Consider the following 13168-nt stretch of genomic DNA (forward strand, 5'->3'; position numbering starts at 1 on the left):
GGTTCGGGTCCTAACCCATAACCCGATGAAATTTCTAAATTCACTAAATTTCTATATTAGTAATCTCATTCTTTTTAATACACCATATAATAGCTGATATCCTTGTTAAACATAGTACTTCTAACAATAGAGGAATACATGTATCTTCTATGGTATCTGATACTTTGTTGGATGGCATTGCTGATCTTTTTAAAACTAAAGAATTTATGGCCGATAACTCTCGCTAGTTTCTTTTACTTGGGCTAGTGGCCTCATTTGTACCAAAATATATATTTATAACATAGTGTATCATTACCAAAACGAAATGAAAACAAGCATATAGTTCCATCTCGCATAGCACTTGGGTGAGGAACATGCATGAAAACGAAGTGAAAACTTTGCATCATGTTACTTCCACTCGAGTTTCTAGTGGTGTGTACATTCAGGTGAGTCGGGTCAAATTGAGCTTTGCCTTGTGAGCATGATTTTGTAAATTTTTAGGTAACCGGGTTCAATCCGAAACCGCATCGGCTTCATACCAGAAAATGGTTTATCTGAATATTCGGATTACCTCGTTTATAATGATATGGTCGGAAAAAGAGACAAACTGAAAAAAGTAGATTGGTTGCAACTGTGTCTAAACCCGGACCGGGTCGACCACCCCATGAGAATGCTCAATGAGTATTTCAGTACTCCACAAACCCACCGGATAAATACTCAGAACTCAGAAGGCTCAGGTAGTTGCCCTTTCCATACAGAAAATGGAACTTGGCAACTTGTTACTTCTTAACTACAATTATTCTGCACCATATCTGATATCACATTACAACAGATTCCTGTACATCAGAATAGTTCTACAATATTGACCTAAAGGGATCATTTGCTCAAAATCTCTTCGCATAACAAGTCTTGGAAAATCTGCCACAATGAAGAAGAGTTAAAACCCAACTAACACAGATTCTCAAATTTTAACATGTCAACGATCACTTTCTTCATGGCATGGATGAGCAGTAGCATGTTAGTTTCCTTTAAAATATTGCTCCACATTCATGTGCATTAATGAGCAAAAATTAAAACGCACATTTAAAAGATGCTTGAATTACTATAACCAAAAATATAAAAAAGCTGGCAGACACAAGGGAAGACCAAAATATCAGAGTAAAGGTAGCATACCTCTTCTTGATCCAAAAACTATCTCTCTCATTGACGAAATGGTATATTGAATAGAGTTTAGCAAAATTCCAATGTGATTTAGTTCCCCGCTACTGTAGTTGAAATGTTTAAAGCAACAGAACTGCAGACGAACATAATTAATCCTTAGTCAAGCACTACACGATAAATAAGTAGCATGAATACAAAAGATCTTGAGATCAAATAGCTTAATAAGTTATAAAATTGAAATACCTTCAGATACGCAGGGAAAGCTTTCCGGACAGAATATCCCCTCCGGGTCAATTCCATTCTGGCGAGGAGCAACAAGAGACAGGCAATTTTTGCTGCAGAAAATAAGAGGCAACTAATAAATAACGAGAAGTCACAATTTCTCTGGGTACATAATCTTTGCATTTGCAACAGGATAAGCAAGTTGAAAACCATACCTTGCCCATGAAGGAATAAATTTATTATTTGGTAAATTATCATCTTCTTCCTCGTCTTCGTCATCAGATTCTTTGTATGGAGAGATATCATAAGACTGTTCTCGACTTGTCTTCACAACCAATTTTTCATTTTCTGTGTGTTTGTCTGAATTACCCTGTACCTTAAACATTTAAGTATCAGTATGAGGTTGTGCAGGCATAGATTCGCACACAAAATATATAGCTTTTTGTGTAACAGAAATTCCTTAAGGTAGCTCAGTTTTGAGTTTACATGAGTGTCTTTTACTCAAGGATTTTACATTTTATAGAAGAAAAAAAACCCTGTAATAAGACAAGTCTCCTTCCCTCCTTTATTGGCATTACAAAAAAAATTATGACCCCACAGTAGCAAAAGACCTAAATATTGAAAGGTCTAATGCACATATTATAACACAGAATTCTAGAATCATACTAGCCTGCTCCAAACCTAATAACATTATTTTACTCCAAAGCTGATATCATTTTTTTAAACATAGACCTCCTAGTTCTAACAAATGAACGTGAGCATTGGTCATTAAATACTATTAATACTTACCTCTTCCTTAAGCTCAACATCAGTGAAGCCCTTATTGTACTCTTCATGGACAGCAGTTCCTCTGGCATTATTTGCTGAAACACAAGAACTCCTAGGATCAGTCTCTGAAATGCTCCTGAGAGTATCATGTTCTATTTCTTCGTCCATTTTCTTATGCAGGGTATTGTGTTTTGGTTCCTTGATCTTGAATCCTCTTCCATCCTAGAAAAGAAAGCCCAAGATTTCAGATTTCTGATAAATAGCTAAATCCTAGATGATAAATCATAAAGCTAGTCACCATATAGAAGTATCATACACTGGCTTGACATTTTAGTCGTTTCTTTACTTTTTCCGCACGTGTCTTCTCTTCATGTTCTCTCTGTTCCCTCCGTCGTTCTTCAACACGCATCCTTTTCATTTGCTTCTCCTTTTTATCTTCATCGTCCCTCTGTCTCTTCTTTGCTGCCATATCAGCCTCAATTTTCTTCCTCTCTTCTTCTTTCATTTTCCTCTGCAGCTCCAATTTTTTCAAATTCTCTTGCTCCACTCTTGCTCGCTCAACCTTCATAGCTTCTTTTTTCTTCTTACGTTCATTATCTTTCCTTTCTGCAAGACGCTTTGCAGCTTCAGCAGCCTCCAGGGCCTTCACTTTGATGTCCCTCTTTCCTATAACCAAGCACAAGAAGCCCAAACAACTTAATCAAATTATCGAAGGAAGAACCAAAAAAGCACTAATATCTGGCAAATGCATGCCCACCATCAGACAAGTACCTCATCATGTTAAATTAACCTATATAAACCTCTACATTATATAATGGGACAACTAAACTTTCATGGGACTATCAGGAGCAAGTCCAACTCCAAACCTAAAACTCTACGACCGAGTAAAAACAAACCATCGCTTATACCGTAGTGCAGTTCTATATGCTATTAGGATCACACTGAATACTTGTATCTACTCGTGAAGCAACAGGGATATACGATCTATATATAATTATCATTTTCATGATTCAATAACTCTTTTATGGTAAATAAATTACTACGTACCTGGCAAGGCTGCAGCAGCTTGTTTTTGTTGCACAAGTGGAATAAAGGAAGTAATATTTGATACAATATTGTTACGCTTAGGCTCCAGCTCTGCCAAACTAGGGCCTCCTTTTCTCAAATTGGCTCTTTCAGATAACTTTGGCTTGCTGTAACTATTCTGAAGCGATCCAGAGGGCCTTTTAATATCCTTTGTTCCTCGTGATATACTCTGGTTCTCCTTATTGTTATATCTTCTCCTAGTGCTGTTTTGGATTCCAGGCTTCTTTTTTATGCTCTTATGAGTCCCTGTAAAACTAAATTCAGTGTTTACAGAATCTATACTAAATCTATCAGTGTGGGGCAGAGCTTTAGAAAATGAAGCGGGAAGGTTAGGGATTTCTGTAATGTCTGCAAGTGGTGGCCTTTTGGGAGAACAGCCCAACATTTCTGACACAATGCCATCTTGAAATGTATCCGCTAGCTCATCTGTATTCTCATTTTCTTCACTAATACAGGCAAGCTCTGGGATTGAGCTCACTCGCTTCCCCGAACTACTGGAGCTTGAAGCAATTCTATTCCAAAATTTCCCAACAGGAGACGAATAAAGTTTCTTATTATCCCAACCAGATTGACCACTATGAATTGGTTGGCAATCAGAATAAGATCTTTCATAAAAGGCTGGGCCAACTTCCTCAGTCCAACAGCTATTACCATCCTTTGATTGCTTAACATTATCATTAAAAGGAAACGTGGTCCTCATATCTACATGCTCCACAACCCCAGTTGGAACAGATTGCCGTAGAGTTTGAACCTTGTGCAACTTATAGGAAGCTGAAGAATAGGCTACAGGAGTTTGCATGCAAGCAGATTTGCAAAGCTGCTGTAGAATACTGGCCCGTTCTACTGCTGAGTTTGGAAGGTTCCATTCTTCAAAGCTCATTCCCTCTTTAGCAATGCTATGTGGATCATCATCTGTTCTTATAACAAACCCCTCAAGTACAGGCATTGCATCATCAGCAATAGTCAAATCCATGGATTTAGCATGTGGAGCACTACCTGACAATTCTGTGAACTTACTGGTCCCTCCAAAATCAAATCTCTTTGCAAGCAAGGTTCTTCCAGCATAAGACACATCTTCAGCATGTTCTAGTCTTAGATCATCCTGAAGAGGAAGATAAGGTGGGTCCTCTTTTAAGCAATGGCCTCCACAATCAGTGTTAATGCTAGATGGAAGTGGTACTCCTGCTTCCTCCAGCAAAGAAGCTTGAGGATCACCAACTGCCTGCATGATCAATCTCGAGAAAACTGATGCTTCTTTTTCTTCATGCAAAAAGGTGAACGGAGCATTTGGGCTAATATCCACCCCTTCCAAACCCATTCCACCCTATCGAACATTATTATGCATAAAAAAATTATCATATACAGAAAAGACGAAAAGCGTCAGCTAAAGCATAGCAAACAGAAAAAATGTGTACCTCTAACTTCTGTGCATGGCATAAAGATGGAGAACTGTCTACCATATGATCCCCATTTAGATGTCTTTCTTCAGCATGAGTCCTACTCACAGCAGCCTCCTGGGAAATTGAACGCCCTTGGACTTGTTGTAAAGCAGTTGGACTTTGTTCTTCCCTTTCCAAGTTTGCACATATAGAATCCTTTTTGAAAGAATGAAGAACCTCTTCTCTCAAGGCTACTGAAGTAGACAAGTCATGAACTCTTTTATCCTCAATCTTTCTTCGTTTAAGATTAGGTGATATGTCATCCATAGAATAGCAAATACTTCTTCCTTTGGAGTTATCTGCAGTCTGGCCTTCAGTTGGTTCCGAAAAGCCTACCTCTCTGTCCTCACTGGCATTATGTAAATATCCTGGAGAAATGTGTGCATTTAAAGTTGACTGAGCCAAGTTACTCCTGAGTTCATCCCTAGAAGTAGCATAAGGGTTCTCAAGTTCTAGATTCACTGCATCTAGGATCCTAGGGGAACCAGACCCAAACACCACAGCATGATCAACATCTGTTGATTTGTGAGAATCACAGAGGGCATTAAAATCCATTGCGCACTCATCTAACACCAACCCCGGTTTGGCAGCCTTTGACCCACTTACTTCTTTTACCAGGCTATGAACTAAATTACCCCAGCCTACTGGCAAGGGAGTTTGATCATCTTGCAGAAAACATTTATGTTTCAGAGTTTTCCCGCTTTCTAGAAAAGTATTAACAATTGCTTCCGTATAAGCATCACATGGATCTTTTACTGATGAGATCGCATTGTCATTTGACAATCTTATAGATTCACTGAACTGGTCTTCAACGCCTTCGACTAAACTGCTCTGGACCTCCACTTCTTCAGCTGAAACTTCACAATTGCCCAGAAAATTCGTTTCCAGAGTTGAGTCACAGTTTCCATGGGCAGGGATGGTCATTCCTTCTTCTAGTATCTTTTCCACAGGCATGAAGGAAAGAGGCATTTTTACTGATGAACTGCCCTGTATCCCCTTCTTACTAGCAAGAGTAGACAATCCTTTTGAGCAAGACTGTTCCATAGTATTAACATCTTCAGCCATACCACTATTTGTTCTGCCAATGTAGGCTGAGCTACTGGCAATTAGAGAGGCCTTCTGACGGCCTGAGCTTCTAGATCTAGTCATTCTGCCCGAGTGCATGACAGTGCCTTCTTCCTTGATTTGAACTTCTCCAATCTTTTGTTCAACCACTTTGGATTGGTTGTCATTCAATTCAGCAACATTTTCATATTGCAAGGAAGTAACATGTGGAGCACTATCAGACAATTCTGATGATTTTCTGGGGCCTCCAAAATCAGATCTCTTTGCCTGCAAGGTCTTTCCTGCAAAAGACAAGTCTTCAGTAGTTTCTATTCTTAAATTATCCCGCAGAAGAGCAACTGGGTTCTCCTTTACGCCGTGGCTTCCTCCATCGATACTAATTCTAGTTGGATGTGGCGCTCTTGTTTCTTCCAGCAAAGAATCATGACAATGTCCAGCAGCCTGCTGAATCATACTTGAAAATGATGGCTCATTTACTTCATGCAAATAAGTAAATGGAGCATTTGGACTAGTATCCACCCATTCCAGACTCATTCCACCCTATCAAACATTATTATGCATTGGTAAATCATTTAAGAACAAAATATATAGATGATAGAGGCATATGGTCAAAGGGTAGGCAAAATTAACAAAAAAGTGAGTACCTCTTTCCTCTGTGCCTCAGGTGAAGATCCAGACGTCCCTATCATTTGATGATCCTCATTTAGATGTGTTCCTTCAACAGGACTCCTACAGACAATTGAGTTCCCAGCATCATGCTTAGAGATTGAATGACCTGTGACTTCTTGCACAGCCTTTGGAGTGTATTCTTCTCTTTTCAAGTTTGCAGACATGTAATCTTTCTCAACAATTGGCTCTTCCATGCTTAAGCAGTCTGCAGACACTAATTCCTCCTCTCGACAATTGCCATTAGTTATATGAGAGAAACTTACGAATTCCAGTGGGTGAATAACATGGTTAGAAAGCTGTTTTGATTTGCCAGTAGAATCAACAGCTATACCATCACTTGTCTTGCTAATACACAGAGAGCTACTGGCATTTACAGAGTTCTCCAGATGGGCAGAGCTTTTAGATCTAGTAATTCTACCAGAGTAGCTGCGAGAACCTTTTTCCTTACTTTGCAATTCTCCCATCTTTGGTTTGTCCACTACAGAATGATTCTCATTCAGTTCATCGACATATTCAGATTGTGGGGTCGATATCAGGCACTTGATAGTTTCACCAGCATAACCATCAACATTGTCCTTGTCCTGTGAAAAGCTTTTCTGTGCACTGTTTCGAATTGCCAGAGCCCTTTGTCTTGACTTGGATCTTTGAACTCTAGCCAGTGAAAGAGCTGAATCGAGGTAAATGTCTAACATTATTGCATCCCTCTTATCTTCAGGAGACATATGACCAGGATTTTCTTCATTGTGATCTTGTACAACACCATCACAGGCACACCCAGCATCACTAATGTCAGTAATGTGGCACTGTGATGAAACTGATACCCCCTCTCCTGTACCTCTAGCCGGTGTTAATGCTGAGTCATGGTGTACGTCTGCGACTTTTGCATCCATCTCATCTTCAGGAGACGTAACACTGGGATCTTCTCGATGATCTTGAGTAACACCATTGGAGGCAAATCCACCATTACTGATCACCGGGAGACATACCATTTGTACATCCCTCTGACTTTCAGGAGAAGTACAGCCAGGATTTTCTTCTTTATGATCTATTATAACACCTTCAAAGGCGCACCCAGCATCACTAATATGGCACTGTGGCGAAACAGATACACCCTCTCCTGTACCTCTAACCGGTCTAAAAGCTGAGTCATGGTAAACTTTTGACACTCTTGCATCCCTCTCATCTTCAGGAGACTTTACTGTTGGGTCATCTTCTCTGTGTTCTTGATTGACACCATTGGATGCGCATCCACCATTACTGACTTTCGGGGTATATACTGCATCCCTCTGACCTCCAGGATATGTACCACCAGGCTTCTCTTCTCTCTGATCTTGTAGAACACCACTAGAGGCACCCCCAGAATCTCTAATGTGACCCTGTGGCAAAGCTGATACCTCCTTTCCTGCATCTCTAGCCAGTTGTAAAGCTGAATCCTGGTAGGCATCTGAGACTAATACATTCCTCTCATCTTCAGGAGACGTGACACTAGGATCCTCTTCTTGATGATCTTGAAAAACACCATTGGAGGCGCATCCTGCATCACTAATTGGAAAGTGTGGCAAATCCAATACATTGCGTCCTACATCAAAATCTTTGTTCACCCCACAATGTTCGGCGGACAAACCATTTGTCACCTGCCTGTAGTGACCTGTAGCAACTGGCTTGTCAAATCCACAGAAATCAATCCCAGTAAAAGGAATCACACGCCACGTGCGAGGGAACGGAACTTCTGAAATCAGCTCATGTTGGTTCACCACTGTCACATACAGATAAAAAGACTGCTCGTTAAGCCATGGAAATAAGTCCCACCACCAATCAAACAAATAAGGACCATTGTACATACATACACATACACAGACAAATGCAGCATGGTCAGCTTATACGGTGTCTTTTCCAGGTTCTTCTAATCACAGAGGCCTATTTCTAATGTGATAAAAGGCAACCAAAGGTCAACGACATTTGCCAAACTTAATCCCTCTATATCATCAGTACAAAATCAACTGCTAAGCCATGACATTTTAAAGTTATATAAGCCAAAATTTGCGCCTTTATCAGCTCTTACTACTATTTTCCATGTTTGCAGAAACTCATATCACAGCACACAGTTGCTACTGATTGGGACAAGTTTCGTATCGGTAAAATCACAGGCACAACCCAACTGTGTAAGTTTCTAAAGAACCAAAACCTAACAGATAATGCAAAATCCTCCAAATTACATAAGCATCCAACGCAACCAAAACCCTAGGGGTAAAGTTTATAATCCGATAAAGCTAATTTCTACTACAATTAATAATAAAAGAGCTAATTAGAGTCCGAATAAACCCTAAACCAAAGTCGAAGCCGAAATTGAAACGATTTCCAGATAAGGAAATCGAAATTGCGGTGGAGATTGAGGACAAGGAAGAGGAGAAGGGAGTGGAAGTGATACCGTCGGGGTCGGAGGAGAAGAGAGAAGGAGGAGGGGTAATTCCGGCAATGATGAGTTTGGAGGCGAGGTCTTGGTCGAAGAGGAAGGCCTGCTGCTTGGCCTGGTTGATGACCCATCGCTGCCTCTCGAAGATCTGCAGCCACTGCTTCTCGATCGTCGACATCTTCAAGCTTGGCCCATGTGATTCTGGATCCAGAGAGAGAGAGAGAGAGAGAGAGAGTTTGAAAAACGAGTGGGAGATGCGCAGACGATTACCGCGGATTGGGATTTCAAATTTTGGGGAAATGAGTTGTAGGGTCCGAATGACCAGAGCGGGTCATGGGTCGAGTCATAACGAACCGGTGGGTTTTGACGGGTTTTATGATAGAGATTATGTGCGTTTTTTTATTTTTGGACAAGCAAATTTAAATTACAACTGAAAATCTTGTTACCTAGAAAATCAAAATACAAGGAAGAGATAGTTGATAAACGAAGTGAATGATTCTAAGCAACGATACCCAAAGTACCTTCTGCTTTTATAATTGTGTCTTCCACGAAATTCTGCTCTCGTTTAATGTGTGAGAATAAATATAGAAATTCTTGTTTAAAATGCTAGAGATTGTGTTAAAGACCTTTGAGTGAATGCATTTTGGGATTTTCGTTATTGAGTTTATTATTTTTGTTTTGTTAGAATGATATTCGTTAAAATTTATGGGGAAGTCAATTTTAACTAGATTATGAAGCCATCATGAGATAAGCAAAAGTTGTGAGCTACAGAATTAGCTTCAGGATATATATCTCAAAAGAAGTGAGTCAAAGAAAACCAACATCTCCCTTTCAAAAAAAAGAAAAACAACATCTTACTTCACCAAGGCAATACCAATTTCTTATGTAAACATGCAATCCATGAGTACCTTGAGTCCCTTTTCACAACATGTCTTAATGTATTCACCAGCTTTAACTGTATACCTTTTTACATAGCAATTGCTTCAATTACGAGTGAAATTCAATGCTTTGTGTGACAATGTATTGGTATGAATTAGTTCTAAGCTTCCCCAATTTTCTAAGTTTTCAAACTTCAACTTTCACGAGTAATTTGAAGATAAATTTCGAATATTGCTAGTTTCCAAAATGCGCTCGTAATTGGAAACCTATGATCTAACCAATGAAATTGTCATGCAGGCTGGCTATCTAGATGAATTTATGATTACAAACCACATGGACAAAGCTCCAAGTCTCTCTACCCATTCCGCCATATATATGTCGAACCACATGGACAAAGCTCGCTTTAGTGACAGTTGATTCAGTTGTTGGAAGTGGTGGATCCAAAATCACAAACCCGTCTAGGCAATACATAGTTTTCTCTTTTCAATTTTTTTTTTAAGTCTAGAACCTAATGGTAAGGTCTAGAACTTAATGGTAGGCTCATGAGAGGAAATTTCTTCTAAAAATGCACTTTTTGGAAGTGTAGAACTATATAATAAGGAATTTTTTTTAGAATTTTGTGCTCAACTAAATGCTAATAGAAAAGTGGAAAATTAGGGGTAAAACAATGAAAAATGGAAATAAGGTGCTGAAAATGGTAAGGAAACACCAGAAGTACATGTTTGCTGTATTATACAAAAAATAATGGAAGTAGCAAATAAGGAATGGCCAACTTGGTCCAAAAACGATATATTGTATGGCATGTATCATGTATGTATTATCTATACTATTAATAACTTAAACACATTTTGTCAACTAAACTGGCTGTGAAAAAACATGGAACCCTCCGACCATATTTTATTTTTAATAAATATTTAATATATGAAAGGTGCATATGTAAATAACAAAATATAAAGAGTAAATACAAAATATAATGAATAACTTTGCCCATTATCATCACAATTAATTTCTCAACTTCTACTTTTACATGTGAGTAACTTCTTCCTCTCCCTATATTCATGTGCGTAGCATATGTGCCAAGGCTAGTGAAATATAAAGAATTCTTGTTAAGGCTAAACATAATTTGAGCAACTATATTGTGGTTACAATGCTCTTGTAAAAAAACCAAAACCTTCTGATTATGGAATTTATAATAACGTCCTCACATCACTTAGTCTAATTAAATTAGCTTAGCATATTCATCAAATTTGTTGAACAATGCTCCAACATGTTGAGATAATGCCTAAAAACATCGATTGAGATTTTTAGGACCGGAATAAACTTTGGAACCAAATGTAGGAAAAAAAAAGAGTCGATACGATTTTTAGACAATGGCCCAAATCTCCCAATATATATATATAGCCAACCCCTGTTTCTATTTCTTCCCCTTTCCTCTGTTTCTCCTTGTCCAATTTTGCTTTCAGTCTTCTTCTTCTTCTTAATTCGTCTCTGCTTCCAATCTTTCTACTCCAATCGTTCCAACTTGGTCTCTGAGTCTCAAGGGCTCAACCATCCATCCTACACTCGACGATACTACTCTCCCAGAAGTTCATCATCATCAACCTCCGCCGCCGAGAATCGTCATGTGGAATTCGATTCCTACTCTGTCAGCTCTGTGAAGACTTCTCCGACGACCACCGCCCCTTTCCGGTAGCCATTTCTTGCTTCCCTCACGTTTTCGTTTCGTTTCATTTCGTTCCGTTTCGATTTCTTGAAGAGAAAGAAAGAAAGGAAAGAAAGAAAAGAAAAGAAAGAAAGACAAGATTTGTGAAGTTTTGATAATGGAGGAGACCAAATGTGAGAAGTGCTACGCCGGCGAGTCTGTGGAGCAAGACCCGACCGGAAGGTACGTCCGGTTCAACTACATTGTGGGCATGGGGGCGTTCAAGACTGTGTACAAGGCGTTTGATCAACTAGATGGGATTGAAGTTGCCTGGAGCAAAATCAAGACCGGCGACGAAGCTCAGCTTCAGAGATCGCTTTACGAGATTAATCTGCTCAAGTCTCTGAAACACGACAACATCATCACTCTCTTTAGCTGGTGGGTTGTTGAGGAAGATGATAAGAATGGTGATGGTGGTACACCCAAGAAGACGAAGAAGAGGACTGTGAATATGATCACCGAGTTGTTCACTTCCGGGAGCTTGAGGCAGTATCGAAAGAAGCACAAAAGCAGTATCAACGTCAGGATCATCAAGAACTGGGCGAGGCAGATTCTCCAGGGGTTGAGCTATCTGCATTGTCACGACCCTCCTATTGTTCATAGGGATTTGAAGTGTGACAATGTGTTTATTAATGGGTCCAATGGGGAAGTCAAGATTGGGGACTTGGGGTTGGCGCTGGTCATGCAGCAGGGTATTACTGAGTTTAGTGTGACTGGCACGCCGGGGTTTATAGCGCCGGAGATGTATTCAGGGAAGTATAATGAGTTGGTGGACATCTATTCTTTTGGGTTGTGTTTGCTGGAAATGGTGACTTGTGAGTACCCTTATAAGGAGTGTAAGGATAGAGCTCATGTGTCTTGGAACACTGTCAGTGGTGTAATGCCGGCGGCTCTGAATGAGGTGAAGGATCCTCAAGTGAAGGGGTTCATTGAGAAGTGTCTGGTTCCTGCACCTAGGAGATTGTCTGCAATGGCGCTCTTGAATGATCCATTTCTTGCGGCTGAAGGTTCAAAGGAGCCTGGATCTTTTGCCATTGAAAAAAGTTCCGAATCGTCTGCCTCTTCGATTCTGGAGTTTTATGAGTCCACAGAGAACAATGGACTGAGATTAAGAGGAAAGATAGACTCTGATAGTAGCCCAACTATTGTTTTTACCTTGAATGTTCGTCGCCGGAAGGAGAATATTAAGTTTGACTTCCATCCGGGTTCGGATACTGCTGTTAAGATTGCTAGGGAGATGGTTGATGAGGACCTTGGTCTTTCAATTGAAGATGTGTTTGTCGTGGCTAAGATGATGGATAAATTGGTTATGAAGCTTCTGCCAAATTGGAAACTGAGTGCGTCTGGAGCATATAGGCGGTGTAGCTGTGAAGCTACTATTCCTGAACAAAAGGCATAGAACTCTGCTAGCTCGAGCATGAAGACATGGAAGAGCTTTAGCTTGTCAAGCATTTGTGTTTGCATTCTGAGTAATCTCTGGTGGACAAAAATCATTATGAGGCACAGTATTATGAAACGTTATGTTGAGCTGGTGAAGAGGAAGGAAGAAGCAATCTGAAGTGCAAAGAAGTAGTAGTTTAGTAATGTACACCAGAGCATCCATTTGCAGCTTGGCAGCATATAGAAATTTGATGAAATACGTGCTACCTCAATATCATTTCTGTAATCTACTAGTTTGTGTACTTTGGTAGTTTGGTATAGAAAAATTCGTAACAAAATGGAGTTACATGATCATGTTTCTTCCCCTGTATAATACCAATGCTGTCTTGATTCATTTTTGTTTAA

At 39.7% G+C, this 13168-nt stretch overlaps 2 protein-coding genes across 2 annotated transcripts; one reads left to right on the top strand and one right to left on the bottom strand.

The window, feature by feature from the left end:
* Positions 1-719: 719 nt before the first annotated feature.
* Positions 720-9031, bottom strand: LOC126803471 (uncharacterized). Its single transcript, XM_050531277.1, has 10 exons — positions 8818-9031; positions 6365-8145; positions 4632-6260; positions 3178-4540; positions 2447-2796; positions 2152-2352; positions 1578-1738; positions 1384-1475; positions 1153-1273; positions 720-897 (listed from the first exon to the last, which is right to left on the bottom strand). The coding sequence occupies exons 1-9, from the start codon at positions 8978-8980 to the stop codon at positions 1260-1262; spliced, it is 5754 nt and encodes a 1917-aa protein (XP_050387234.1). The 5' UTR covers positions 8981-9031; the 3' UTR covers positions 720-897; positions 1153-1259.
* A 2470-nt stretch (positions 9032-11501) lies between these two features.
* On the top strand, positions 11502-12782 carry LOC126803472 (probable serine/threonine-protein kinase WNK11). Its single transcript, XM_050531278.1, has one exon. The coding sequence runs from the start codon at positions 11502-11504 to the stop codon at positions 12780-12782; it is 1281 nt and encodes a 426-aa protein (XP_050387235.1).
* Positions 12783-13168: the final 386 nt, after the last annotated feature.

This window comes from Argentina anserina, chromosome 7 (assembly GCF_933775445.1).
Source record: "Argentina anserina chromosome 7, drPotAnse1.1, whole genome shotgun sequence".
In the NCBI taxonomy this organism is placed as follows: domain Eukaryota; kingdom Viridiplantae; phylum Streptophyta; class Magnoliopsida; order Rosales; family Rosaceae; genus Argentina; species Argentina anserina.